Source organism: Theropithecus gelada, chromosome 19, assembly GCF_003255815.1.
Source record: "Theropithecus gelada isolate Dixy chromosome 19, Tgel_1.0, whole genome shotgun sequence".
Taxonomy (NCBI): Eukaryota; Metazoa; Chordata; class Mammalia; order Primates; family Cercopithecidae; genus Theropithecus; species Theropithecus gelada.
The window spans coordinates 38299779-38324507 of NC_037687.1; the positions used below are offsets into that span (position 1 = coordinate 38299779).

At 48.3% G+C, this 24729-nt stretch overlaps 3 protein-coding genes and 1 pseudogene across 6 annotated transcripts in view; 1 reads left to right on the forward strand and 3 right to left on the reverse strand.

Annotated features, from left to right (window-relative positions):
• Positions 1-3610, reverse strand: part of DMRTC2 (DMRT like family C2) — an 8045-nt gene extending 4435 nt beyond the window's left edge. Inside the window, exons 1-3 of the mRNA XM_025366246.1 lie at positions 3511-3610; positions 702-929; positions 473-618 (exon numbers count right to left, since the gene is read on the reverse strand). Coding sequence (XP_025222031.1) covers positions 473-618; positions 702-925 — 370 coding nt within the window. The 5' untranslated portion in view covers positions 926-929; positions 3511-3610. The remainder of the gene's footprint in view (positions 1-472; positions 619-701; positions 930-3510) is intronic.
• Positions 3611-3912: 302 nt separating this feature from the next.
• Positions 3913-11152, forward strand: LYPD4 (LY6/PLAUR domain containing 4). Of its 2 annotated transcripts, none has more exons than XM_025366260.1 (5): positions 3913-4991; positions 8822-9008; positions 9203-9346; positions 9942-10268; positions 10881-11152. In XM_025366260.1, exons 2-5 carry the CDS (start codon positions 8942-8944, stop codon positions 11081-11083), a joined length of 741 nt encoding a protein of 246 aa, XP_025222045.1. In that variant the 5' UTR covers positions 3913-4991; positions 8822-8941; the 3' UTR covers positions 11084-11152. The 2 variants fall into 2 exon arrangements, with proteins under 2 accessions (XP_025222045.1, XP_025222046.1); XM_025366261.1 differs by lacking the exon at positions 9203-9346 and adding an exon at positions 8644-8719 and having other exon boundaries at positions 4842-4991; positions 8822-9047.
• Positions 11153-17162: 6010 nt separating this feature from the next.
• On the reverse strand, positions 17163-18529 carry LOC112612130 (annotated as a pseudogene).
• Positions 18530-24174: 5645 nt separating this feature from the next.
• Positions 24175-24729, reverse strand: part of LOC112612107 (carcinoembryonic antigen-related cell adhesion molecule 6-like) — a 96323-nt gene continuing 95768 nt past the window's right edge. For 2 of the 3 annotated variants that reach the window (XM_025366212.1, XM_025366215.1), the window contains one exon: positions 24175-24545. Coding sequence is in view for 1 of the 3 variants with exons in the window: in XM_025366215.1 (XP_025222000.1) it covers positions 24480-24545 (66 nt within the window). In the remaining 2 variants the exon portion in view is untranslated. The remainder of the gene's footprint in view (positions 24546-24729) is intronic. The other variant, XM_025366216.1, reaches the window with a different exon arrangement.

Here is a 24729-nt window from a genome sequence, read left to right on the forward strand (position 1 = left end):
TTTTTTTTTTTTTTTTTTTTTTTTTTTTTTTTAGTAGAGATGGGGTTTCACCGGGTTAGCCAGGATAGTCTCGATCTCCCGACCTCGTGATCCGCCCGTCTCGGCCTCCCAAAGTGCTGGGATTACAGGCTTGAGCCACCGCGCCCGGCCCAAGTTTTGTATTTTTAGTAGAGACGGGGTTTCACCATATTGGCCAGGATGGTCTCAATCTCTTGACCTCGTGGTCTGCCTGCCTTAGCCTCCCAAAGTGCTGGGATTACAGGCGTGAGCCACTGTGCCTGGCCTCTAGCCCATTTTTGACACACAGAACTTGCTGCAGAACTTCTCTCAATGCTGGGACAGCCGAGGCTGAGGGAGTAGAAACCCTTAGTTCAAGGTCGCACACCAATTCAGCAGCAGGGCTGGGCCTCTTTTCCCCACATCTGCCTCCTACACCCAAACCCCTGCCCCGTCGCTGGTCAGAGACACTCACAGGGGACCTGTGGTCGAGCGGTTGCCTTTCTGAAGTGGTTGGGAGCTTTGGGAGAGGCTTCCCCTCTCCTCATCAGGTGCTTCTTTAGCTGCGCCTCCTGCTGCCTACGCAAGGCCACCTGGGCAGCCATGACCCTGCGGCGCTCCCTAAAAGTGGGGAGTTGCGAGTCAAAGGTCAGCCACTCTTTGGAGGAGGCCCATCCTCCTCCCCTCCCAGACCTCATACTCACAGGATGAGGACACATTTGTGACACTCGCAAGCCTGGAAGAGGCAGAGGCGCTTGTGGCCCTTGAGGTGGGCGGTGACACCGTGGTTGCGGCAGCGGGCGCAGGTTGGAGAGCGGCTGATGGCTCTCCTGGGGATGAGCTCTGTGCCCTGGGGGTCTCTGGTCTCATTCTGGGGGGCAGAGTCTGACGGGCAGTGGTAGCCAGCAGGCATGTCACTGGGTTCCATGGATCTAGGGGCAGGAGTGGAGGGTGAGCATAGCCAGGTGGGCCCGCCCCTAACAACCCTCCTGCCTTGGAGACCACACCTGCAGGTCTCCATTCTGCCCCTCTTTAGATCCCGCCCTGATCCTGGCTTCTTCCCCAGCTTTCTCCCCTCTTTACCCCATGACCTTTCTCAGGTATCTTCCTTCTTCAGAAACCCCTCTCCTCTTCCTCTTTTTTTTTTTTTTTTTGAGATGGAGTCTCACTCTGTCTCCCAGGCTGGAGTGCCATGGCACCATCATCTTGGCTCGCTGCAACCTCCACCACCCAGGTTCAAGCGATTCTCCTGCCTCAGCCTCCTAAGTAGCTGGGATTACAGGCATGAGCCACCATGCCCGGCTATTTTTTTCTTTTTTTTGTATGTTTAGTAGAGATGGTGTTTCACCATGTCGGCCAGGCTGGTCTTGAATTCCTGGCCTCAAGTGATCTGCCTCTCGGCCTCCCAAAGTGCTGGAATTACAGCCACTACACTCTCCTCCCCCTTTTTTAAATTAAAAATTTTTTAGGCCGGGAGCAGTGGCTCAAGCCGGTAATCCCAGCACTTTGGGAGGCTGAGGCAGGCGGATCACGAGGTCAGGAGATCGAGATCATCCTGGTTAACACGGTGAAACCCCGTCTCTACTAAAAATACAAATAATTAGCTGGGCGTGGCAGTGGGCGCCTGTAGTCCCAGCTACTTGGGAGGCTGAGGCAGGAGAATGGCATGAACCCGGGAGGCGGAGCTGGCAGTGAGCCGTGATTGTGCTACTGCACTCTAGCCTCAGTGACAGAGCAAGACTCCGTGTCAAACAAAATTTATTTTAAAAAATTGTTTATTTTTATTTTCATAGAGACAAGGTCTCACTATGTTTCCCAGGCTGGTCTCGAACTCCTGGGCTCAAGCGATCCTCCTGCCTTGGCCTCACACAGTGCTAGGATCACAGGCATGAGCTGCCGTGCCTGGCCTTCTGTATTCTTTCAATTCAAACATTCTTTTCTTTCAGTCCAAACACCTTCCCACCCACACACACATCCCAGGTTCTGGCCTACTCATGTCCTCCCATACCGCTTCAGCAAGTACTACACCCCCTTTTCACAAGCACCCTGTTCCATCCCAACAGTGTTTCCTGGCATCCTCTTCAATAACACTCACCCCACTGTCATGCATTTATCCAATGCCTACCAGTAGTTTTATGCCCCTTTCAATTCTTAGTTCAATTTCAATTCTTAGTCTCATCTATGCCCTGCAAAGGAACTGCCTCCTTGCATTCCTTCAGTCTTTTGTTCTTGTACCCCTTTAAATCAGAACCCTCTCTTACACCCCCAATAATTTCGTTCTTCTCATGGATTCCCTGCTCCACTTTTTTTTTTTTTTTTTTGAGACGGAGTCTCACTCTGTCACCCAGGCTGGAGTGCAGTGGCCGGATCTCAGCTCACTGCAAGCTCCGCCTCCCGGGTTTTACGCCATTCTCCTGCCTCAGCCTCCGAGTAGCTGGGACTACAGGCGCCCGCCACCACGCCTGGCTAGTTTTTTGTATTTTTAGTAGAGACGGGGTTTCACCATGTTAGCCAGGATGGTCTCGATCTCCTGACCTCGTGATCCACCCGCCTCGGCCTCCCAAAGTGCTGGGATTACAGGTTTGAGCCACCGCGCCCGGCTTTTTTTTTTTTTTATTGACAGGGTCTCGCTCTGTTGCCCAGGCTGGAGCGCAGTGGCCCGATCATGGCTCACTGCAGCCTGCACCTCCTGAGCTCAAGCAATCCTCCCGCCGCAGCCTCCCGAGTAGCTGGGACCACAGGCTGGAGCCACTGCGCTCGGCTCCCCTGTCCCACTTTCTTTTTTTTTGTTTTGAGATGGAGTCTTGCTCTGTAGCCCAGGCTGGAGTGCAGTGGTGTGATCCCGGCTCACTGCAACCTCCACCTCCTGGGTTCAAGCAATTCTCCTGCCTCAGCCTCCCAAGTATCTGGGATTACAGGCCTGGGCCACCATGCCCATCTAATTTTTGTATTTTTAGTAGAGACAGGTTTCACCATGTTCGCCAGGCTGGTCTTGAATTCTTGACCTCAAGTGACCTGCCTGCTTCGGCCTCCCAAAGTGTTGGGATTACAGGTGTGAGCCACCACACCGGGCACCTGCCCCACTTTCAAGTTATTTTCCTTCATTCCTTCATTCATTCCACAAATGGTTACTGAGCCCCTGTCATGGGCTAGGCCCTGATCTGGGCCAAAAACCTTCTCCTCGGGGCACTAATGTCTCTCTTGCGCCCACACATTATTCAGGTTTTTGCGTAAACCCGTGCAGTTGCTGGGTCCAGCACTTCCTGCTCCTGTGCCCACTCCCGACAATTAATTTCATGCATTCCCCCCTCCCCCCTTCCTGTGCCCCAGGGAACGAGTGGAGCACGGGGAACGCGCCAAGGGGCCCGCGAGGCGGGGAAGGGGAGAGGGGGCGCGAGGGCGGGAGGGGCGCGAGGGGGAGGCGAGGGGATGCCTGGGGTAGGGAGTCCAGCTAAGAGGGAGGAGGACGGAAAGGCAGGAGGGGCCGTGTTCGTGCAGCTGGTTCACGGTTACCACAGCCTCCAATGGAGTCAGATTCAGTCAAGAAGACGCCAAGGACACTACGAGAAAGTGGCCAGAGGAACGGCCAAGCTCGCGCTGCTTTTCTTGCCCTGTCTCACAAGGACCAATGAACTTCAAGCATCGCCTCTGTCCGCCCAGGCAGACGACCAATGCGGTTTGAGATCCTGAACTGATGTCCCGCCCCTTCCCTTCTGCCGGCTTCTTGGCGCGCAAGACTATCAGTCCTGCCAATAGCGCTTCGAGTTGAGTCTCGCACCACCCCTGCCCCTCCCTCCGCGCGTCATGCCTGGCCAGACTGTCTTTCCTCTTTCAAGGCAGGTGGCCAATGGGGCGTCGAGTACCCCCTCTTGGACCGAGGCTGGCCCCGCCCCCCAGGAACGGCCCGCCTGGCCCCGCCCCCGGGGCGTTGACTAAGCCCGGTGTGCCCACGGGTAGCCTCGCTTCTGGCCTTCTCTTGCCTTCTACCTCAACTTCGCGAGTGGCTTGTTTTTGCTGCGTGGACGCCCGCGTTTTCTATTATTTCTCTTCCGGTGCCCCACAACTCCTGAGCTACCGTTCTTTTATGCGTTCTCTCCCAGCCCTGTGATTTCCCTGCTTGCTTAGCGGGCCCTCCTTCCTCAGATTGCACCCCTTTCCTTGTGTCTCCCAAGCTGCCTTTGTGTCGGTTGTGATTTTCCTAATCTCTGATTTTCCCTTTCTCTCGGACCTATTTTCTGCCGTGCTTCATTCCCTGATAGCCTGGCCCCTTCCCTGCTTCCTTCGCTAGGGACGCCTCTAGTTTTTCTGAATTTCCGGCTAGCTCCACCCTCCGCGTTCATCTTCCTCAATAGTTCACCCCTCTGGGGGCTCCTCTGTGTAATCATCGCCTTCTCTGGGTATCTCTGTGAGCTCCTCCTCACGCCATCCCGCCATCTTCTCTGCCTTGGCCCCTTTTCTCTGTGCAGCCCGCTGTGTCCCTTTTTCCCCGCTCTGAGATCGACTCCTCTTCTCCCTGAGAACCCCGCCTTTGTGCCCCACTCCTCATTTTCCTACGCCTCCCTCTCTCTGCTGGTCCTCTGTCTCCCTGCAAGGTTCCATTCCATCAATTTGTTTGTCTTTTGTAGGGGTGGCATCCCCTCTTGACTACTGCTCCATCCTTTTTTTTTTTTTTTTGCTTGAGAATTTCATTTCAGTCTTTTCTGGTTGCGTCTCCACTTGTACTCAGCTCGTTGAGTCCAGTTGTTCTGCATCTCAGGCTGGCGTGTGCCATCTTCTCTGATTGGCCTAGTCCCCGCCGCCGTGAGAGCCTTTGTCAGCCTTCGTTTCTCTTACCTGTGTCCCAGCTTTTCTGTGGGTCTTAGCACCTTTCTTGGCCACAGATTTCTGGGTTACAGAGCATGTGTGTCTGAGGCATTGCAGACAGAAAAGGGTGGCCGACGTGACCTCTAGCTGGACTGCTGGGCAGGGGAGCTGTCCTAGATAAAATTGGAAAGGTTGGGTGGCGCTGATCTGGGGTGGGGTGGCGTCGGGGGAGGCTTAAAGGCCAGCTAAAGAGGATGAACTTGATCCTTTAGGTAGTGGAGAGAGAGTGAGAGGAAGTGGGTGTGGGAGGGAGGGATGGTGGTGGAGGAACAGGGTAACTAACAATTATAAAGAGCTTAGCATTTGCCTAACACTTATGATAATAATTTTATTGATCTTCACAATGACCCTATGAGATGTATTATACTCCATTTTACAAACAAGGTAGTAGGCTCTGAGTTCAACAAATTGGACAGCTAGTAAGGGAAGGGGTAAAAGATTCCAACCTGGGTCTCCGAGGCCAAGGTGTATGATCGTTGTACCCCTCCTACGCTGTTATTTTCCACCAATTCCCCACTTTCATTCCCTAACCTTCTTATAGGCAGTTCTCATTCTGAAGTGGTTAATAATATGTATCTTTTGGTTTATGTGTGTGTTCTCCCAGGATGCGTGTAGTGTTTTTTTTTTTTTGTTTTTTTTTTTTGTTTTTTTTTAAAAGAGATGGGGTTTTCCCATATTGGCCAGTCTGGCCCCAAACTCCTGGCCTGAAGTGAACTGCCTGCCTCAGCCTCCCAAAGTGCTGGGATCACAGGCATGAACCACCACACCCAACCTGTGTTTGAGTTTTTAATTTATGCAAGTGATACTGTGTTATCTACTATTTAAAATAATCAACATTCTGCTTTTACAATCTATCCATGTATACACTCTGTCATTCTGTCATCATGCGTACATTTTTTTTTTTTTTTTTAAGATGGAGTTTCACTCTTACTGCCCAGGCTGGGGTGCGATGGTGTGATCTCGGCTCACTGCACCCTCCACCTCCCTGGTTCAAGTGATTCTCCTGCTGCCACAGCCTCTTGAGTAGCTGGGATTACAGGGTCCAACCACCACACTCGACTAATTTTTGTATTTTTAGTAGAGTTGGGGTTTTGCCATGTTGACCAGGCTGGTCTTGAACTCCTGACCTCAAGTGATCGGCCCGCCTCAGCCTCCCAAAGTGCTGGGATTACAGGCGTGAGCCACTGCATCCTGCCTTACATCCTGTGTACGTCTAATCAACTGCTTCCAACTCCTGTGTGATATTCCATAGTGTACATCCCCAGCATGTTTTGCATTCACTTGGTCTCAGAGAGGGAAGCTCCCATTGTCTCAACCTACCATCACCACAATAATGCTGCATTCACTGGGCACGGGAGCTCATGCCTATAATCCCAGCACTTTGGGAGGCCTAGGTGGGTGGATTGCTTGAGCCCAGGAGTTTGATAACAGCTGGGGCAACATGGAAAAACCCCATCTCTACAAAGCTAGGTGTGTTGGCGCACACCTGTGGTCCCAGCTATTTGGGTGGCTGATGTGAGAGGATTGCTTGAGCCTGGCAGGTGGGGGCTGCAGTGAGCACAACTGCCCTCCACCTTGGGCAACAGAGCGAGACCCTGTCTCAGAAAAAAGAAAATGCTCCATTATTGTGCATGTTCCTTTGTAGATGAAGGTGGAAATTTTTGTAATACCTATGTAGGGTATACTAGAAATGGGTATTCATAAACCCAATTTGACCATGTAGTGTCAGACCCCTACAATGCTGCTTTGGGCCCGAGATCCTGGTCAGAACTCTCAGCTCCTGTGTTTCTCAGAGTCCAGAAATAGTGTCTTATTCCCCAACCCTCCACATAATCCCATGAGCAGCAGGGGCCAAGAATTGCTTTATCCCCACATTCCTGCCAACACTTGTCTTTCCCAGCTTTCTGATCCTTAGCAGTATGATAGACGTACAACTTGATGGATTGCATTTCTCTGGTTATTGTTGGGTTTGTGCATTTCTTCACTTTGTTTGTTTGTTTTGTTTTGTTTTGTTTTGAGACAGAGTCTTGTTCTGTTGCCTGGGCTGGAGTGCAGTGGCATGATCTCGGCTCACTGCAACCTCCAGCTTCCGGGTTCAAGCGATCCTCCCGCCTTAGCCTCCATGGTAGCTGGGACTACAGGCACGCACCACCATGCCTGGCTAATTTTTGTATTTTTAGTAGAGATAGTGTTTCACCTTGTTGGCCAGGCTGGTCTCGAACTCCTGACCTTGTGATCTGAGGCTAAAGCGATCCTTGAACATTAGCCTCCTGAGTAGCTGGGACTACAGCCATGCTTGGCTAATTTTTAAACTTTTTTTTTTTTGGTGTAGACAGGGTGTTGCCCAGGCTGGTCTCAAACTACTGACCTCGAGCAATCCTCCTGGCTCAGCCTCCCAAAACACTGGAATTACTGGCATGAGCCACTGTGTTGCCCAGGCTGGTCTTGAACTCCTGACCTCAAGGGATCCTCCTGGCTCAGCCTCCCAAAGCACTGGGATTAGAGGCATGAGCCACTGTGCCGGCTTGCATCGTCTCCCTTGATCAGATTTGCCAGGGAACTAACTCAATCTTTTCATAAAATGGATCTTTTTTGTAATGATGTTTGTTGTTGTTTACTATTTCATTGATTTCTGCTATCATCCTTATTTCCATTATTTTTTTGGGTAGGAGAGATTTGCTTTGTTGCTCCTTATACAATTTCTTGAACTAATTTGTGAGCATATTTATTTTTTAATGCTTCATATTTCCTGATACATGTATTTAAAAGTATAAATTTACTTCTAAATACTGCATTAGCTGCCGTGTCTCAAATTTTGATGTATATATTTTAAAAACCCTTTAATTTTGAAATGATTATTGGCTTACAGGAAGTTGCAAAAGTGGTACATAGAGTCCCTTGAGTCCTTCCTCCAGCTTCCCTATAGGGGCATCTTATATAACCATAGTATACAAGCAAGAAATTGACATTTGTACAATACTGTTTGTACAATCTCTACTCACTGCAACCTCCATCCCCGGGGCTCAAGTGGTCCTCCCACCTCAGCCTCCCAAGTGGCTGGGACCACAGGTGCATGCCACCACGCCTGGCCAATTTTTGTATATTTTGTAAAGATGACCTTTTGTCGTGATGCCTGGGCTGGTGTACAGTACTCTTTAACTAGACTTCAGACCTTATTCAGTTTCCAGCAGATTTTACATGCACTTATGTGTGTGTATGTGTGTGTGTGTGTCTGTGTGTGTGTGTCTGTGTCTATGTCTGTGTGTGAATGTGTGTGTTATGTAGTATGTTTATTATTATTAAGTTCTAAATACTTTTTTTTCAAAAATAGAGTCCCTGTCTGTTGCCCAGGCTGGAGTGCAGTGGCGCGATCTTGGTTCACTGCAACCCCCGCCTCCTGGGTTCAAGCGATTCTCGTGCTTCAGCCCCCTGAGTAGCTGGCACTATAGGCTCGTGCCACCACCCCTGGCTAATTTATATTTTATAGTAGAGATGGGGTTTTACCATGTTGGCAGGCTGGTCTTGGACTCCTGACCTCAGGTGATCCGCCTGCCTCAGCCTCCCAAAGTGATGGGATTACAGGCGTGAGCCACCGCTCCTGACCTCAGTTCTGAATACTTTCAAATTTCCATATTGAACCAAGGGTTATTTAGTGATATGTTAACTTACACACACACACACACACACACACACGAGTTTGAAGCATCTATTTGTTGCTCTGATCTCATTGCCTCTGGCTGGAGAACAGCCTGCATTATCAATAAGCCAGGATTCTCTGCTCAGCACCTTGTCCAATGGGAGGACGTAAGTGGGAGAGTGAGAGTCCTGCTTTGAGAAGCTAACATGGTGGGTGGTGCAGGTTAGACTGGAGGGCAGATAGTGGAGATGGGAAGACCTGTGATCCAGAAGGTCTGAGGGAGCCTATGTCCCAGAAGCTGACGCAATCAACTTTCTGCTCCAGAAACAGTGACCCAGAGACAGGTGGACAAAGAATCTGGGGATTGACAGGAACTGAGCTTGGGATCCAGACTGAAACTGATTTCAGACTGACCTCTAGCACCCAGGACCCAGACACAGGACCATGGGACCCCAGCATTTGAGACTTGTGCAGCTGTTCTGCCTTCTGGGGGCCATCTCCACTCTGCCTCGTATGTCCTGTGGGGCTGGATGCTATAAGACCCAGAAAGGTGGGAGGCTGGATTCATGTCACTGGTGGAAGGAGGGCTGGGTATCTAGGTTTCGCTGGGGACAGGACCTATGGGGACTGAACTCTTGGTTGGCAGTTCAAGGGCTCAGAAGGTGATGTGAGGGGCCAATGATTGGGAGAGCATTCTCTTTTTAGGGGTTGGAGCTCTTTTGTGCTATGAAGCAACAGCCTCAAGATTCAGAGCTGTTGCTTTCCATAACTGGAAGTGGCTTCTGATGAGGAACATGGTGTGTAAGCTGCAAGAGGGCTGCGAGGAGACGCTAGTGTTCATTGAGACAGGTGAAGCAGGTTAAGTTTGATCCATTTCCTTTTGCTTGCTCTTCTGACCCCCAGCTCTGCTCCCAGCACCCAGGGACTCTAGACTGGAATTCCACATAGTTACTAAATATATAAACAATTTTTTTTTTTGAGATGGGGAGTCTTACTATGTTGCCCAGGCTGGTCTCAAACTCCTGAGCTCAAGTGATCTGCCCACCTTGGCCTCCCAAAGTGTCAGGATTACAGGCATGAGCCACTGTGCCTGGCCATTATTTATGTTCTGGATAATGTCAGACACTGGCAGAAGAGGAGCACAGCTCCACTGGTTGTGGTGTGGGCTGGATAAGTGGGTAGAATGGAGGTGGACAGATCCTTGGAGGAGGGCACAAGGGAGAGAGGAGTGGGGGCGGGGGTGGTCCTGCACAGGAAGAATGAGGAGATCAAGATGGAGACCCCAGCATCTGAGCCCTGTGCAGCTGCACTGAGTGGACACGGGTTGGGGAGGGAGGCAAAGATTGTGACAGGCAGGGTGGGTGCAGAAAGAGCTAGGGGGAGGGAGGACTCTGGGTGAGGCCAGTGACACTGATCCGAGCTCTCTCAATCCTCTGCTCCTCAGGGACTGCAAGGGGAGTTGTGGGCTTTAAAGGCTGCAGCTCATCTTCGTCTTACCCCGCGCAAATCTCCTACCTTGTCTCCCCACCGGGAGTGTCCATTGCCTCCTACAGTCGCGTCTGCCGGTCTTATCTCTGCAACAACCTCACCAGTTTGGAGCCTTTTGTGAAACTTAAGGCCAGCGCTCCTAAGTCTATCATATCTGCTTCCCGTAGCTGCCCGACCTGTGTGGGCGAGCACACAAGGGATTGCCTCCCAAATTTTGTCACCACTGATTCTTGCCCCTTGGCTGCCTCTACGTGTTACAGTTCCACCTTAAAACTTCAGGCAGGTGAGAGGAAAGGAATTTTGTTTATCAAATGCCTACTCTGCCAGGTGCTGTCCAGCACCTTCACATCTCAGAGAGGCTGGTGGGATCCGGAGATGGGATTGGGGTTGCAAGGGACAGGGCGCATGAATTCCAAGGAAGAAGGGGAAGGTGCCTGGTGCCTAAGTCTCTGATGGGAGAGCAGGTGTTCTGGTTTGTGAGGGGCCTCTGGGAAGAGGGCAGGGGTCTTTTATTTATTTATTTATTTATTTATTTATTTATTTATTTTGAGATGAAGTCTTGCTCTGTTGCCCAGGCTGGAGTGCAGTGGTCCGATCTCGGCTCACTGCAACCTCTGCCTCCCAGGTTCAAGTGATTCTCATACCCCAGCCTCCTAAGTAGCTGGGATTATAGGCATGTGCCACCATGCCTGGCTAATTTTTGTATTTTTAAGGGAGATGGGGTTTTGCCATGTTGGCCAGGCTAGTCTGGACCTCCTGGCCTCAAGTCCTCTAGTGATCCACCTGCCTCGGCCTCCCAAAGTGCTGGGATTACGGGGTGAGCCACTGCGCCTGGCTAAAGGCAGGGCTCTTGAGTCTTGAAAGTGTTCCTGACTTCTCCCTGTCTTCCTTACAGGGTTTCTCAATACCACCTTCCTTCTCATGGGCTGTGCTCGTGAACATAACCAGCTTTTAGCGGATTTTCATCATATTGGGAGCATCAAAGTGACCGAGGTCCTCAACACCTTAGAGAAGTCTCAGATTGTTGGTGCAGCATCCTCCAGGCAAGGTCCTGCTTGGGGTGTCCTCTTAGGCCTCCTGTTTGCCTTCAGGGACTGACCATCTAGCTGCACCCGACAAGCACCCAGACTCTTTCACATAACAAATAAAATAGCAGAGTTCCCTTTCTGTGTTGTCCTGTGGTCCATGAGAATGCAGAGGTGAGGAAGGTGTGAGGAAGGCCAAGCATGTCTAGGGAGGTGGGGACCCAGGAAGAGGAGCCTGGCAAAGTGACAGTGTCCTGCCCAGCAGCTAGGGGAGCTGAAATATTCCTTTTCTCCTTCCCCTTCCTCTGGAGGCTTGAGCTCCAGTCTGGGTTCAGCTACTGATCAGGGTCTGATTTCTGACACCCTGGCCAAATCTCTCCCTTTTTATGGGCCTCAGTTTCCTCCTCTTTAAAAGAAAGGGTCTTATGAGTTAGAGAAGAATCTCCTCAGGCCAATTCTTTTTTTTCCTTTTTTTGAGGTGGGGGTCTGTCTCACTATGTTGCCTGGTCCGGTCTCGAATCTTTGGCCTCAAGTGATCCTCCTGCCTCAGCCTCCCCGGTAGCTGGGATTTCACATGGAAGCTACTGTGTTTGGCCACCAGGGTGATTATTATCTGGGATTACTTATTGAGTAGCTACTCTGTATGCCAGACACTGTGCTAGTATCTGTGCTAGTGTTTTACATACAGGATATCATTTACTCCTCACAAGACCTCAGTGAGGCAGCTTTTATCTCTATTTTGCAAAGAAGAAACTGGCTCTAGGAGGTGAAACCTGCTCAAAGTAGCATCTCCCTTACCTCTCCTGCAGATTTCTGTCCCTGCTGAGGGAATTTCATTGAGAGTTTGGAGAACTGAGATTATTTTATCTGCTCAGTAGTTTTTTTTTTTTTTTTTTTTTTTGGTAAGTTGGCAAATATGGAAGAGAGAAGAAAGAGCAGGGCTAGCGTGGTGGTTTTTCACCCGGAGTTCAGGTTCTGGGCTCCTAGGAAAGGAGAACAGTGTGATTCTTGTCTCTGGCCGTAAGGGGGCAGCAGATACACTCACCCTGCAACTTCATGCCTTTTAATGAGTGTGTGAGTGTGTGTGTGTGTGAGTTTGTGTGTTTAGGGGTGGGAAGTGGGGAATGGAGAGTCTCTGTGTCAGGCCATTTATGTGTGGCAACTCAGTTTATTTCTCTCTACTATCTTGTGAGGTTTAAAGGCGGTGACTTAGGGTACCTTCACCGTGGGTTAGGCATTTTCTGTGCATTACCTCATTCATCCTTACTACAACCTTATTAAATAGATGTCGTTGCTTCTGTGTTTGCATTTTACAGGCGAGGACATAGGCTTAACTCCTCAAGGCCACGAAGCCCACCTTTGTTAGTGGCTTGAGCAAGTGGGGTCTGAAGCACAGGTGGCCTGCACCTAGCCTCAGAAGTGGAACTGGCATGAGGTTTTGATTACCATGGACCTCCATGACCCCCATGACCAATCTAGGTTCTGGAAGGGATGGTTAGGAAGCCAGAATAGTCACAGCAAGTGGGACAGGGCTGGGTAGAGACCAGTGAGCCTATGACAAGAGGCCTTAGGTCACAGAGGGAGGTTTTAGTAGATGAGTTTCATCAGCAGGCTTCGCCCACCTCTTCCTAACATCTGACCAACTGGCCTGTTAGTTTTAGAAGGCTGAGCTGAGGCCTGAGTGGGCCAAGGTATACTTTCACAGATTGTCTTCAACCCACTAGCCAAGGTGGTTGAAGACATCAATGACCTTCAAAGGGAATTGACAAGTCAAAGGAAATGGTGTCCTAGGTGTCCCAAATGGATGGCTTAATCCTGATACCAGGGACAGGACATATTAACTACATACAAAGGGTTATATGTAACACAAATATTGGATATAGAGTGTGATTTAACAAACCCCAAGGACTCACCACCTAGCCCAAGATATGGAGCATCAGGAGTAACTTGCTTTTTACCTGTGTTCTTTCCCCCATCCACTCCTTTGCCTCCTCCCACAAGGAGGCAATATTTTATTTAGTTTGACTTGGATTGGATTTTCGTATACTCTGATCATGTATGTATTATACATTTAAACAATAAATATTGCTTAGATTTGCCTGGCTTTGAGTTCTGTAAAAATGGTATCATATGTAGTTTTCTGGAACTTGCTTTTTATTTTTATTATTGTTATTTTTTGAGACAGGGTCTTGCTATATCACCCAGGCTGGAACTTAGTGGCAGGATCATGGCTCACTGCAGCCTTGACCTCTCAGGTTCAAGTGATCCTCTCACTTCAGCCTCCCGAGTAGCTGGGACTACATGCATGTGCCACCACACTCCACTAATTTTTAAAATTTTTAGTAGGGACAAGGTCTTGCTATGTTGTCCAGGCTTGGAACTTGCTTTTAAACAACTCGTCATTAAGTTTCTAACATTAACCCATGTTCTCGTGTGGGACTTTGTTCTTCCATTTTCACTGTTGTATTACATCCTACTGTGCTATTGTATCACAATTGATCTATTCTTTGTCAATTGTGTGTGGATTTCTTCCCCAGTTTTTGGATACCCTGGCTATTGCTGCTATGAATATTCTTATGCATGTCCTCTTGTACATGTCTTGTACATATGTATAAGAGATTCTCATAGGTATACACCCAGGAGTACAATTGCTTGCTGTAGAGTTTGTTCAACTTTGGGAGTAAATGCCAAATTGTTTTCCAAAATGGTTATAAAAGTTATACATTACTGGTGAAAGAGTAAAGAATTTTTGTTGATATACATGCCCTTCAACTTTTCACACTTAAACATTTTTGCCACTCTGTTGGGTATGAAATGATATCTCACTATGGTCTGAATTTGTATTTCCCTGGTTACTAAGTAGGTTGAGCTTCTTTTCATGTATGCATTGACTGTGCTGCTTTTGTAAAATGCCACTTTGGCGGGGGGTCTTATTATGCTATAGGGTTGTTTATCTTTTTCTTCTTGATATGTAGGCTTTCTTTTATATTTTATATATTATATACTAACTCTTTGTTAGATTATTTGTCTTCATTCCTTGTGGGTTTTTTTTTTTTGAGGCAGTTTCCCTCTTGTTGCCCAGGCTGGAGTGCAATGGCAAGGTCTCGGCTCACTGCAGCCTCTGCCTCCTGGGTTCAAGCGATTCTCCTGCCTCAGCCTCCCGAGTAGCTGGGATTAACAGGCATGTGCCACCATGCCTGGTGAATTTTGTATTTTTAGTAGAGATGGGGTTTCTCCATGTTGGTCAGGTTGTTCTCTAACTCCTGACCTCAGGTGATCCGCCCACCTAGGCCTCCCAAAGTGCTGGGATTACAGGCATGAGCCACCGCGCCTGGCCTGTCTCTCAATTTTTTTTTTTTTTTTTTTTTTTTTTTTTGAGACAGAGTCTCGCTTAGTCGCCCAGGCTGGAGTGCAGTGGCGCGATCTCGGCTCACTGCAAGCTCCGCCTCCCGGGTTCACGCCATTCTCCTGCCTCAGCCTCCCGAGTAGCTGGGACTACAGGCGCCCGCCGCCTCGCCCGGCTAATTTTTTGCATTTTTAGTAGAGACGGGGTTTCACCGTGTTAGCCAGGATGGTCTCGATCTCCTGACCTCGTGATCCGCCCGCCTCGGCCTCCCAAAGTGCTGGGATTACAGGCTTGAGCCACCGCGCCCGGCCAGTCTCTCAATTTTTTAAGGTCTTTAATATTTTTCAATAAAGTTAAAAAGTTTTCTGTATTAGGATTTGGCACAACTTGTGTTATATTTAGTCTAAAATAATCTGTAGTATTCATTGTTATTATAATGATGTCTCTTAAAAGTTGTATTTTCTATTTGTTTCTAACTTACAGACTTGCAATTTTTTTTTTTTTTTTTTTTTGAGAGCCTCACTCTGTCACCTAGGCTGGAGTGCAGTGGCATGATCTTGGCTCACTGCAACCTCTGCTTCCCAGGTTCAAGCAATTCTCGTGCCTCAGCCTTCCTAGTAGCTGGACTACAGGCATGAGCCACCATGCCTGGCTAACTTTTTGTATTTTAGTAGAGATGGGGTTTTACCATGTTGACTAGGCTGGTCTCGAACTCCTGAGCTCAGGTAATCCACGCACTTTGGCTTCCCAGAATGCTAGGATTACAGGCGTAAGCCACCACGCCTGGTCACAATTGATTTTTGTACAGTATATTGATCTTAAAGCCAGACATCTTTCTAGACTGTTTTATAACTTCTAATAGTTTGTTTGTAGGCTTTATTGGGGTTTTCTGGGCAGATAATAATAACCGGTTAATAACAACAGCTGGCCCGGGGTGGTGGCTTACACCTGTAGAAAAATAAAAATTAGCTCAGTGTGGTGGTGTGTGCCTGTACTCCCAGCTATTTGGAAGGCTGAGGTGAGAGGAGCTATGATCATGCCAGTGCATTCCAGCATGTGTGACAGAGCAAGGACCTGTTTCTAAAAATTAAAAAAAAGTACTGACAGCTGATCTGTGTTGGCTGGGCCATCTCGGTACAATATTGACAATGCTGGGCATCCTTGGATTATTCTTTTTTCAAAAAATATATTTTGTAGAGCTGGTATCTTGCTATGTTGCCCAGGCTGGTCTTGAACTCTTGTTCTCAAGTGATTCTCCTGCCTTGGCCTCCCAAAGTACTGAGATTACAGGTGCCTGGCCTGCCCCTTGAATTATTTTATTTTATTTTATTTATTTATTTGTTTATTTTTTTTTAGACAGAGTCTCTCTGTTGCCCAGGCTGGAGTGCAATGGTGTGATCTCAGCTCACTGCAACCTCTGCTTTCTGGGTTCAAGCAATTCCCATGCCTCAGCCTCCTAAGTACCTGGGACTACAGGCACCTGCCACCACACCTGGCTAATTTCTGTTTATTTATTTATTTATTTATTTGAGATGGAGTCTCACTCTGTGGCCCAGGCTGGAGCGCAGTGGCACAATCTTGGCTCACTGCAGCCTCTGCCTCCTGGGTTCCAACAATTCTTGTGTCTCAGTCTCCCGAGTAGCTGGGATTACAGGCGTGTGCCACCAAGCCTGGCTGATTTTTGTCTTTTTAGTAGAGACGGGGTTTCACCATGTTGGCTGGGCTGGTCTCGAACTCCTGACCTCAAGTGATCTGCCCACCTTGGCCTCCCAAAGTGCTGGGATTACATGCATGAGCCATCACACCCGGCCTTAATTTTTGCATTTTTAGTAGCGATGATGTTTCGCCATGTTGGCCAGGCATGTCTTGAACTTCTGACCTTAAGTGATCCGCTCACCTCAGCCTCCCAAAGTGTTGGGATTACAGGCATGAACCATTGTGCTTGGCCCTCTTGGATTATCCTTGATTTTCCGTGGAATGTTGCCATTTTCCTATTAACAATGATTTTTTTTGGTGTTTTTTTTTTTTTTTTTTTTTTTTTGCTCTCTTTTTTGGGGGTTGGGGAGTAGGTGTGCTTTAGCGGAGTAAGGAAGTTCTCTTCTATCCTAGTATAATATTTTTAAGAAATGGACGGCAAAAGTTATTTGTTGTTTTTGGATTTTTTTTTTTGTAGAGACAGAGTCTTGCTATGTTGCCCAGGCTGGTCTCAAACTTTTGGCCTCAAGCAGTCCTCCTGCCTCAGACTCCCCAAATGCTGGAATTACAGTCATTAGGCCCCACGCCCAGCTCAGGAAATATTACACAATTTTTCTGCGTGTATTAAGATAGTCACGAATTTTCCCTTTATTCTCTTAATATGGCAAGTAATATGTACTTTACTTAAAAATGGATACATTATATATAGAAAAGTGCATAAATTATAAATGTATTGTTGGATGCGTTTTCAAAAATTGAACACACCCATGTAAATAGTAGCTAGATCAGGAAACAAAACCTTCCTAGCACCCTAGAAGCTCCCTCATGCCTCCTTCCACTTATAGATTTCTTTTTTTTTTTTTAAAAAAAAGACATTTATTCAGCATCACAATCAGACTATTACATTTAGCAATCAACAGCATGGATGCAAAAAAAAAAAATTGACATTAAAACCTTTTGTTGGAATGCTTTACACTTTCCACAGAAGAGAGACTAAAATAACCCGTTATACAATTAGTTGCAAATACAGTCCTCGAGTTTTTTGCCCATACACATGAGTATTTGTCTAAAACATGTCTTCTTTGTAGCAGCTAGGTCCTGCCACCTGTGCTTGGCTGAGTTCACAAATCTGTTGTAACCTGTAGCTTCCCTGTCACTTCTCTGGCTCTCCTCTCCTGCTAAGCTTTGTTTCCTAATGAAAATCTTCTGGCACTGCCATAGCTACTGCTGCTACTGGAACTGCCTTAGCCACCTTGGTTTCGTGGTTTGGCAAATATTGGCGTCCACCACTATAGGGGCCAGAGCTTCTGCCTCCAAAGTTTCCTCTCTTCATGGGTCCAAAATTTGAAGACTGATTGTTGTAATTGCCAAAACCATTGTAGCTTCCACTACCTCCAAAGTTGCTTCCATCATTACAAAATCCATTATAGCCATCCCCACTGCCACCATGTCCACCACCAACACAGCTGCCACCAAAGCCACCACGACCACTGTAGTTTCCTCCATGACCAAAGTTGTCATTCCCACCGAAACTACCTCCATGACCACCACCAAAGTTTCCAGAACCGCTTCAATATCTTTGGCTGGATGAAGCACTAGGCATCTCTTGCTTTGGTAGGGCTTTTCTAATTTCACAGTTGTGACCATTCACAGTATGGTATTTCTGAATGATAATCTTATCCACGGAGTCATAGTCATCAAAGGTTACAAAGGCAAAGCCCCTTTTCTTGCCACTGCCTTGGTCAGTCATGGTTTCAATCACTTCAATTTTTCCATAGTGTTCAAAATAATCTCTTAGGTGATGTTCTTCAGTGTCTTCCTCCTTTTCTTTTTCTTTTTTTTTTTTCTTTTAGATGGAGTCTCACTCCGTCGTCCAGGCTGGAGTGCAATGGTGCAATCTTGGCTCACCGCAACCTCCGCCTCCCAGGATCAAGCAATTCTCCTGCCTCAGCCTCCCGAGTAGCTGGGATTACAGGCATGCGCCACCACGCCCAGCTAATTGTGCATTTTCTGTAAAGACGGTGTTTCTCATGTTGGTCAGGCTGGTCTCGAACTCCTGATCCTCGGGTGATTCGCCCACCTCGGCCTCCCAAAGTGCTGGGATTACAGGCGTGAGCCACTGCACCCGGCCTTCAGTGTCTTCTTTAATGCCACCAACAAATATCTTTTTCACGGTTAAATGGGCACCTGGTCTTTGAGAATCTTCTCTTGAGACAGCTTTCTTTGGTACAACTCTTCCATCCACCTTGTGTGGCCTTGCATTCATGGTGCATCCGCCTCCTTCACAGTGGCATACATGACAAACCCGAAGCTCCTGGAACGCTTGCTGTTTGGATCTCTCATTACCACACAGTCCGTGAGCATTCTCCATTGCTCAAAATGGCTTCTCAGGCTCTTATCAGTTGTTTCAAAGCTCAACCATCCAATGAAGAGCTTCCTCAGCTGTTCGGGCTCTTTAGGACACTCTGACTTAGACATGGCAGGGAGAAGAGAGACTTTAACAATGCTTCTTTGGCGGCGTCCATGGGCAGAAACGCCCACTTACAGATTTATAATGTTAAATCACCTTTGCTTTTCCTGGAACAAACAAAACCCAGTCGTAGTGTTTCATTTTTTAATATACTCTTGATTTGATTTCCTAACGCCTTGTTTAGGTTTTTATGTATCTCCGTTCATTAATGTCATTGGCCTGATAATTTCCTCTTTCGTACCTTTTTTTGGTTCTGGTTTCAATGTCAAATTTATGCTAACCTAATAGAATGAGTTGGGGAAATAGTCCTTCTTTTTCTTCCCTATGGAAGAGTTTGTATAAGATTGAGACGATCCATCATGAAAGTTCTGTAGAAACCACTGATAGGCCGGGTGCGGTGGCTCAAGCCTGTAATCCCAGCACTTTGGGAGGCCGAGACGGGCGGATCACGAGGTCAGGAGATCGAGACCATCCTGGCTGACACGGTGAAACCCCGTCTCTACTAAAAAATACGAAAACTTAGCCGGGCGAGGTGGCGGGCGCCTGTAGTCCCAGCTACTCGGGAGGCTGAGGCAGGAGAATGGCGTAAACCCGGGAGGTGGAGCTTGCAGTGAGCTGAGATTCGGCCACTGCACTCCAGCCTGGGTGACAGAGCGAGACTCTGTCTCAAAAAAAAAAAAAAAAAAAAAAGAAACCACTGATAAAACTTCTGGGCTGCACGAAGTCAAGGCTATAGTGAGATGTGATCATGCTACTGCACTCCAGCCTGGACAACAGAGTGAGACCCTGTCTCAAAAACACAAAACCAAAACTAAAACCAAAAACTTTGGGGCTATGTTTTTTTCTCTCCTCTGGGCTAGATATTTTTTTTTCTCTCTTTAAAAAAACTTTTCATATAGAAAATTTCAAGTTGTATACAAAGAGAGTTTGTACACAAACATATACACACAAACTTTAGTTTATTTATTCTTATTTTTTGAGTGGAGTCTCGCTCTGTTGTCCAGCATACATACTGTACGATTCCGTTGTATGTTAAAAAAGCATACATACTTTGTATGTAAAAAAAGCGTACATACTGTATGATTCTGTTTATGTAACATTCTTTTTTTTTTTTTTTTTTTTTTTTTTTTTTTTTTTTGAGACGGAGTCTCGCGCTGTCGCCCAGGCTGGAGTGCAGTGGCGCGATCTCGGCTCACTGCAAGCTCCGCCTCCCGGGTTCACGCCATTCTCCTGCCTCAGCCTCCCGAGTAGCTGGGAGTACAGGCGCCCGCCACTGCGCCCGGCTAATTTTTTGTATTTTTAGTAGAGACGGGGTTTCACTGTGGTCTCGATCTCCTGACCTTGTGATCCGCCCGCCTCGGCCTCCCAAAGTGCTGGGATTACAGGCGTGAGCCACCGCGCCCGGCTATGTAACATTCTTGAAATAACTTAACTATAGAGATGTAGACTAGATTAGTGCTTGCCAGAAGTAGGTATGGGAGAGGGAGGGTATTGTGGTTATGTAGGGGTAGCAACATATAGTGCTGTGATTGTGGTAGCGGCACAGCATAGAGACACACACTTGCACATGCACACCCACACACAAATGCACACATGCATGGATGCACACATACGCATGTATAACTGGTGAAATCTGAAAAAAGCTCTGTGGATTGTACCAATGTCACTTTCCTGGTTTTGACATTGAATTATAGTTATGCTAGATGTGAACATTGGTGGAGGCTGGGTGAAGGGTGATGGGCCTCCAGGTACATTTTATTTTTTCAAGTTTCTGTGAATCTACAATTATTTGAAAATTCAAAGTTAAAACAAATGTAGTTAGTTTGCGGACCTCTGACACTGATCCTGTGAATGTTCACTGAAGTGCTCTTTGAATGTGCGTCTTTGCATGTATGATTTTACATTGATATTTCGTGACTGCTCATAGCAAGGAAATTAGCAGTAACACAATTTTTGGTTTGTACTTTTTTCCACATCAGTGTCCAAGACCACAAACTGTATTTTTTTGATGTCTGGAAACAAAGTGGGTTAGGGGAACTGTACCCTACCTTAGTCTTTTTCTTTCTCAGTTAGGCTATGGCCCCTCCCCCTTTAGGTGTTTGAAAGGAATATATTGGTTTTGTCTTTTTCTCTGCACCACGTAAAGTCCAGAAGTGTCTTTAGAGGCCTGGAACTTGCTGCTGTTTCAAAAAAGAGCTTTCTCACTGGTCTCCAGGGTTTCTGCCTTTCTCTCCTATACATTAGGAGTTTCAGTCTGGTCACATAAGTGAGGGAAGTGGGCAGGGTGTAAGAGGATCTCGTTCATTCAACATGTATTTATGAAGCATGCTTGTGCCAGACTGGGTGCTTGTCACTGGACTTAGCAGATACCAGGACGGGCCTCCTTAGAACTCACGGTTCAGGATAGGCTCTTCCTAATGTGACTAATTCATGATCAAAGGGTGTGCACATTAAAATTATGAGGTAAACATACAAATTGTATGCTAATTTCACATAACAGGCAAGACCTGAGAAGCCCCCAGAATCATGGTCCTATGTCTTAACTCTATTTGTCAGGAGCCTTAACCCCGCCTGTTAGGAGCTGTGGCTGTGCTCAGAAAAGATGACGAGGATGACCAGGACAGACAGTAGGTGCGAGGACAGGGCAGAGAGGACCTTGGTGACTGCCCAGATGTGGGATGTGATGAGGATTCTGATCCTTCCAAAGCAGGGGAGCCTCTCGGTGGGGACCTGGGTGACCCTTCCACTGAGCACTCTGAGTGGTGTGTGTGTGTGCCCTGCAGGGACACTGACTGACTGGACCTGAGCTCTTGGGAAGGGCAGGGGTGGGTCTGTAGGACCAGACTTGCCTCTGTGGGTGGGAAGTGGTGGGAATGAGGAGGGTGAGGGTGACTGGGAGGACTCTGGTCTGTTTTTGTCTCCTGGGGAATTTGGGCCCTACCCTGGGAGACAGATGTTCAGGCCCCCACTTGTCCCTCAGGAGGATTGTGTGTGAACGACTAGCAGATGGCAAAGGCCTCTGATATGCGGCATGAGGCTTGGCCTGGAGTCACTGAGAGGATTGTTTAGGGGCTCAGCGCAGCTCAGCTTTCCAGGGGCTTAGCTGAGCTCAGGGAACAGGATGGTGTCCTCAAGGGGTGCTCCAGGCTGGGTGATGGTAGTGGTTCCAAGGTCAGGCACTGGGGTCGGAAGTTAATCATGAAAAGTTCCCACTGTGTTGTAGGCAGAGACGATGGCTTGAGTCTCAGAGGTAGGGACATTCACTGTGAAGCTGGAGCAGACTCAGCCTCTCCAAGGTCATACTTTGGCTACAGAAATCAGCCCTGCCAGGGGTGTCAACAACCCTTGCCAACAACCCTAACATTTAGTCATGTGCACAGGGCTCACGACAAACACATTATAAAAGAATCAGGTTCTCTCTCATTGCGTCTTTCTCAGGCAGAACAGACAGGGCGGCTTTTCCCGGTAGTTTCTTCTTCCCATCTGTGTGCTCCCTGCAGCAGTGTTTGCAGATGACCCTTCCAGGGTCACTATCCATGGTGCTGATGTCCATGAACTATTGAAGGGCTGGTGAGTTGTGATCTTCCAGTCACATCTCTTTTATTGTTTGTTTTTCTTTTCTTTTCTTTTCTTTTCTTTTTTCTTTTCCTTTCTTTCTTTTTTTTTTTTTTTTTTCTGAGATGGAGTCTCACTCTGTCAACCAGGTTGAAGTGTAGTGGCATGATTTTGGCTTACTGCAACCTCCACCTCCCGGGTTCAAGTGATTCGCCTGCCTCAGCCTCCCGAGTAGCTGGGATTACAGGCATGTGCCACCACACCTGGCTAATTTTTGTATTTTTAGTAGAGCCAGAGTTTCGGCATGTTGGTCAGGCTGGTCTCAAACTCGTGACCTCAGGTGATCCACTCCCGTCGGCCTCCCAAAGTGCTGGGATTACAGGTGTGAGACATCACACCCGACCACATCTCTCATTCTTAACAACTGAGCTTGCCACTGAGGAGAAGGTGGAGAGGTACTACGCGCATGGAGAGCCCTCCGTCTCCCTCTCTCAGGACTTGGATGGTGCTGGGGATGTCACTACAAAAACTGATGCCACAGTCAGGATAACCCTATCCAGGTGCCCATGTGTAGTTTGTAGTGAACAATCATGATAAAATGGCCTTGAGAGGAGTGATGGATAGAACAAGCACCTCTCAAAGATGCACACATCCTCATCCCAAGATGTGTGAATACGGCACATGGTAAAAGACACTTAGCAGATAAATGAAGGATAATGACATGGGGAGATTATTGCGGCTTATCCAGGTGGGTCCAAAATAACCACAGGTCCCTTCCTTACGAGAGAGGGAGGCAGGGAAGTCAGTGAGGATGGAGGCACAGCACAGAGAGGTTTCAAGATGCTGTACTTCTTGCTTTGAAGATGGAGGAAGGGGCCAAAGTTAAGGATGCAGGCAGCCTCTAGTAATTGGAAGAGGTGAGGGAGCAGACTTTTCCCTGGAGCTGCCAGGAAGAACACAGCCAAGTGGACACATTGTTGTTGTTTTATGCCACTAAGTTTAGCAATGGAGTTGTCATCTCTGTTGCCCAGGCCGGCATGCAGTGGTGTGATCAGAGCTCACTGCAGCCTCAACCTCCTGGGCTCAAGCGATCCTCCCGCTTCAGCCTCCTGAGTAGTTGGGACCAAGGCACACACCAACATGCCTGGCCTGTGGAAATTTGTCACAGCATCAACAGGAAACTGACCCAAGAGATGTCACTTTGTCTCATCTGACGATGTGTGCAGGCGGGCTAAGGAGTCATTTAGAGCTAAATCCTGATGTAAATTTACAGGTTGTTTTTCCTTTTCCCATCTCATGGCAAACAACCCTGGGCAGTGGCAGAACATCCTCAGGAACCATGGCTCTGTGCTTTAGTGCAGGGACCAGCCTGATTGTGGGAAGGTGGCATCTGGTCTGAGTGAACCTCCATGAGATCATTACACTCCCTGGGGCCCTCAGGAAGGACAGAGAACCTCTGGCCCAGGTATGTGGTGGAGCTGCAGGTGAGGCCTGAGTGGAGGGCCCTGCAGGCCAAGGAGAAGAGGAGACAGGTGGTCCCATTGCCATGGGAGACTGCGTGAGCTTTAGGTGAGACAGCCCTGTGTCTCTGACCTGGAAGCCCCTGTGTGGAGAGGAGGATTGTTCAGTGAGATCCATGCCAGGGGGTAAAGTGGGAACCGATGGGAAATGATGGGCTAGAGTCCCAGGTAGTGTCTGGGAGGATCTTACTCCAGGACTAAATTCTGGGTCTGTCCTCCCCTTGATTACTCTGACAGCCCCTCTGTGTATCCCCTAAAATGAGTAAAGATGTCCTGAGCGCTGGCCTTTTGGACAGAGAGTAAACCCAGTGGCCAGGGCTAGGCACTGTAGGTCCCTGGGGCAGTGTGAGGACAGCCGAGAGCTCGGCTGGCTGGGCAGTGCTCCTGTGAATCCCGCTCTTTCCTGTGTAGGGTCCCCCCATTCTGACTCCCAACCCCCTATTTCTGCCTCCTAGGGAAAGAGAGACTGGGGTTGAAATAAGTTGGAAATGACATTTTCCCTGTGTGACCAGGAGAGAATAGATATGGAGTTTCAGGTGAATTTTTGCAAAGTTCCCATGAGCAGAAAAAGAGCCAATGAGAGGAAGGGTCTTGTTTATTGAGATCCTTTCCAGGTGACCCCGGGTGACATTCACTTTCTCTGCAAGCCTCTGCTTCCTGTGGTGATGGGAGGCCTTTGTCCTGGCCCACCCAGAGCCCAGGGCAGCCTGTCGGGGTCCTCGGATATTCAACAGGGACCCTCCATCCCTCCCTGACCCCAGGCCCCAGTGTCTTTTCAGGACTCAGAGCTGGTTCTCTGGCTCAGGCTCCATGTCCTTCCCCATCCCCAGGGCTGGGGAGTCGGGATGCTCCATCAACCCACAGGAGCAGCTCCTAAAGGAACCTAAGAAGCCACATCTCCTTTGCGGTCCATCCGGCAGTAAACGTTTGTGTCATGTTTTAGCATTTCCTGCAAAAACAGAGAAGAGGCCTAAACCCCTGTAGCCTTCTCAGAACAGGGTCTGGTGTCTCCCAGGCTCTGGGCCCAGCCAGGGCTGCTCTGGGGCTGAACCTGGCTGTGCTCTGGGGTTCCTGCTCTCAGACCCCTCCTTCTTCTGCTCACCACCCACTGTTCTTATTTTCACAGTAGTTTC

What these genes read in the sequence shown, in the direction of transcription:
- LYPD4 (XM_025366260.1), top strand. Translation starts at nt 8,942, where the DNA reads ATGGGACCCCAGCATTTGAGACTTGTGCAGCTGTTCTGCCTTCTGGGG. An exon ending in GGCCATCTCCACTCTGCCTC is followed by an intron (nt 9,009 to 9,202) that starts GTATGTCCTGTG and finishes TTCTCTTTTTAG; the next exon opens with GGGTTGGAGCTCTTTTGTGC. An exon ending in CACCTTAAAACTTCAGGCAG is followed by an intron (nt 10,269 to 10,880) that starts GTGAGAGGAAAG and finishes TCTTCCTTACAG; the next exon opens with GGTTTCTCAATACCACCTTC.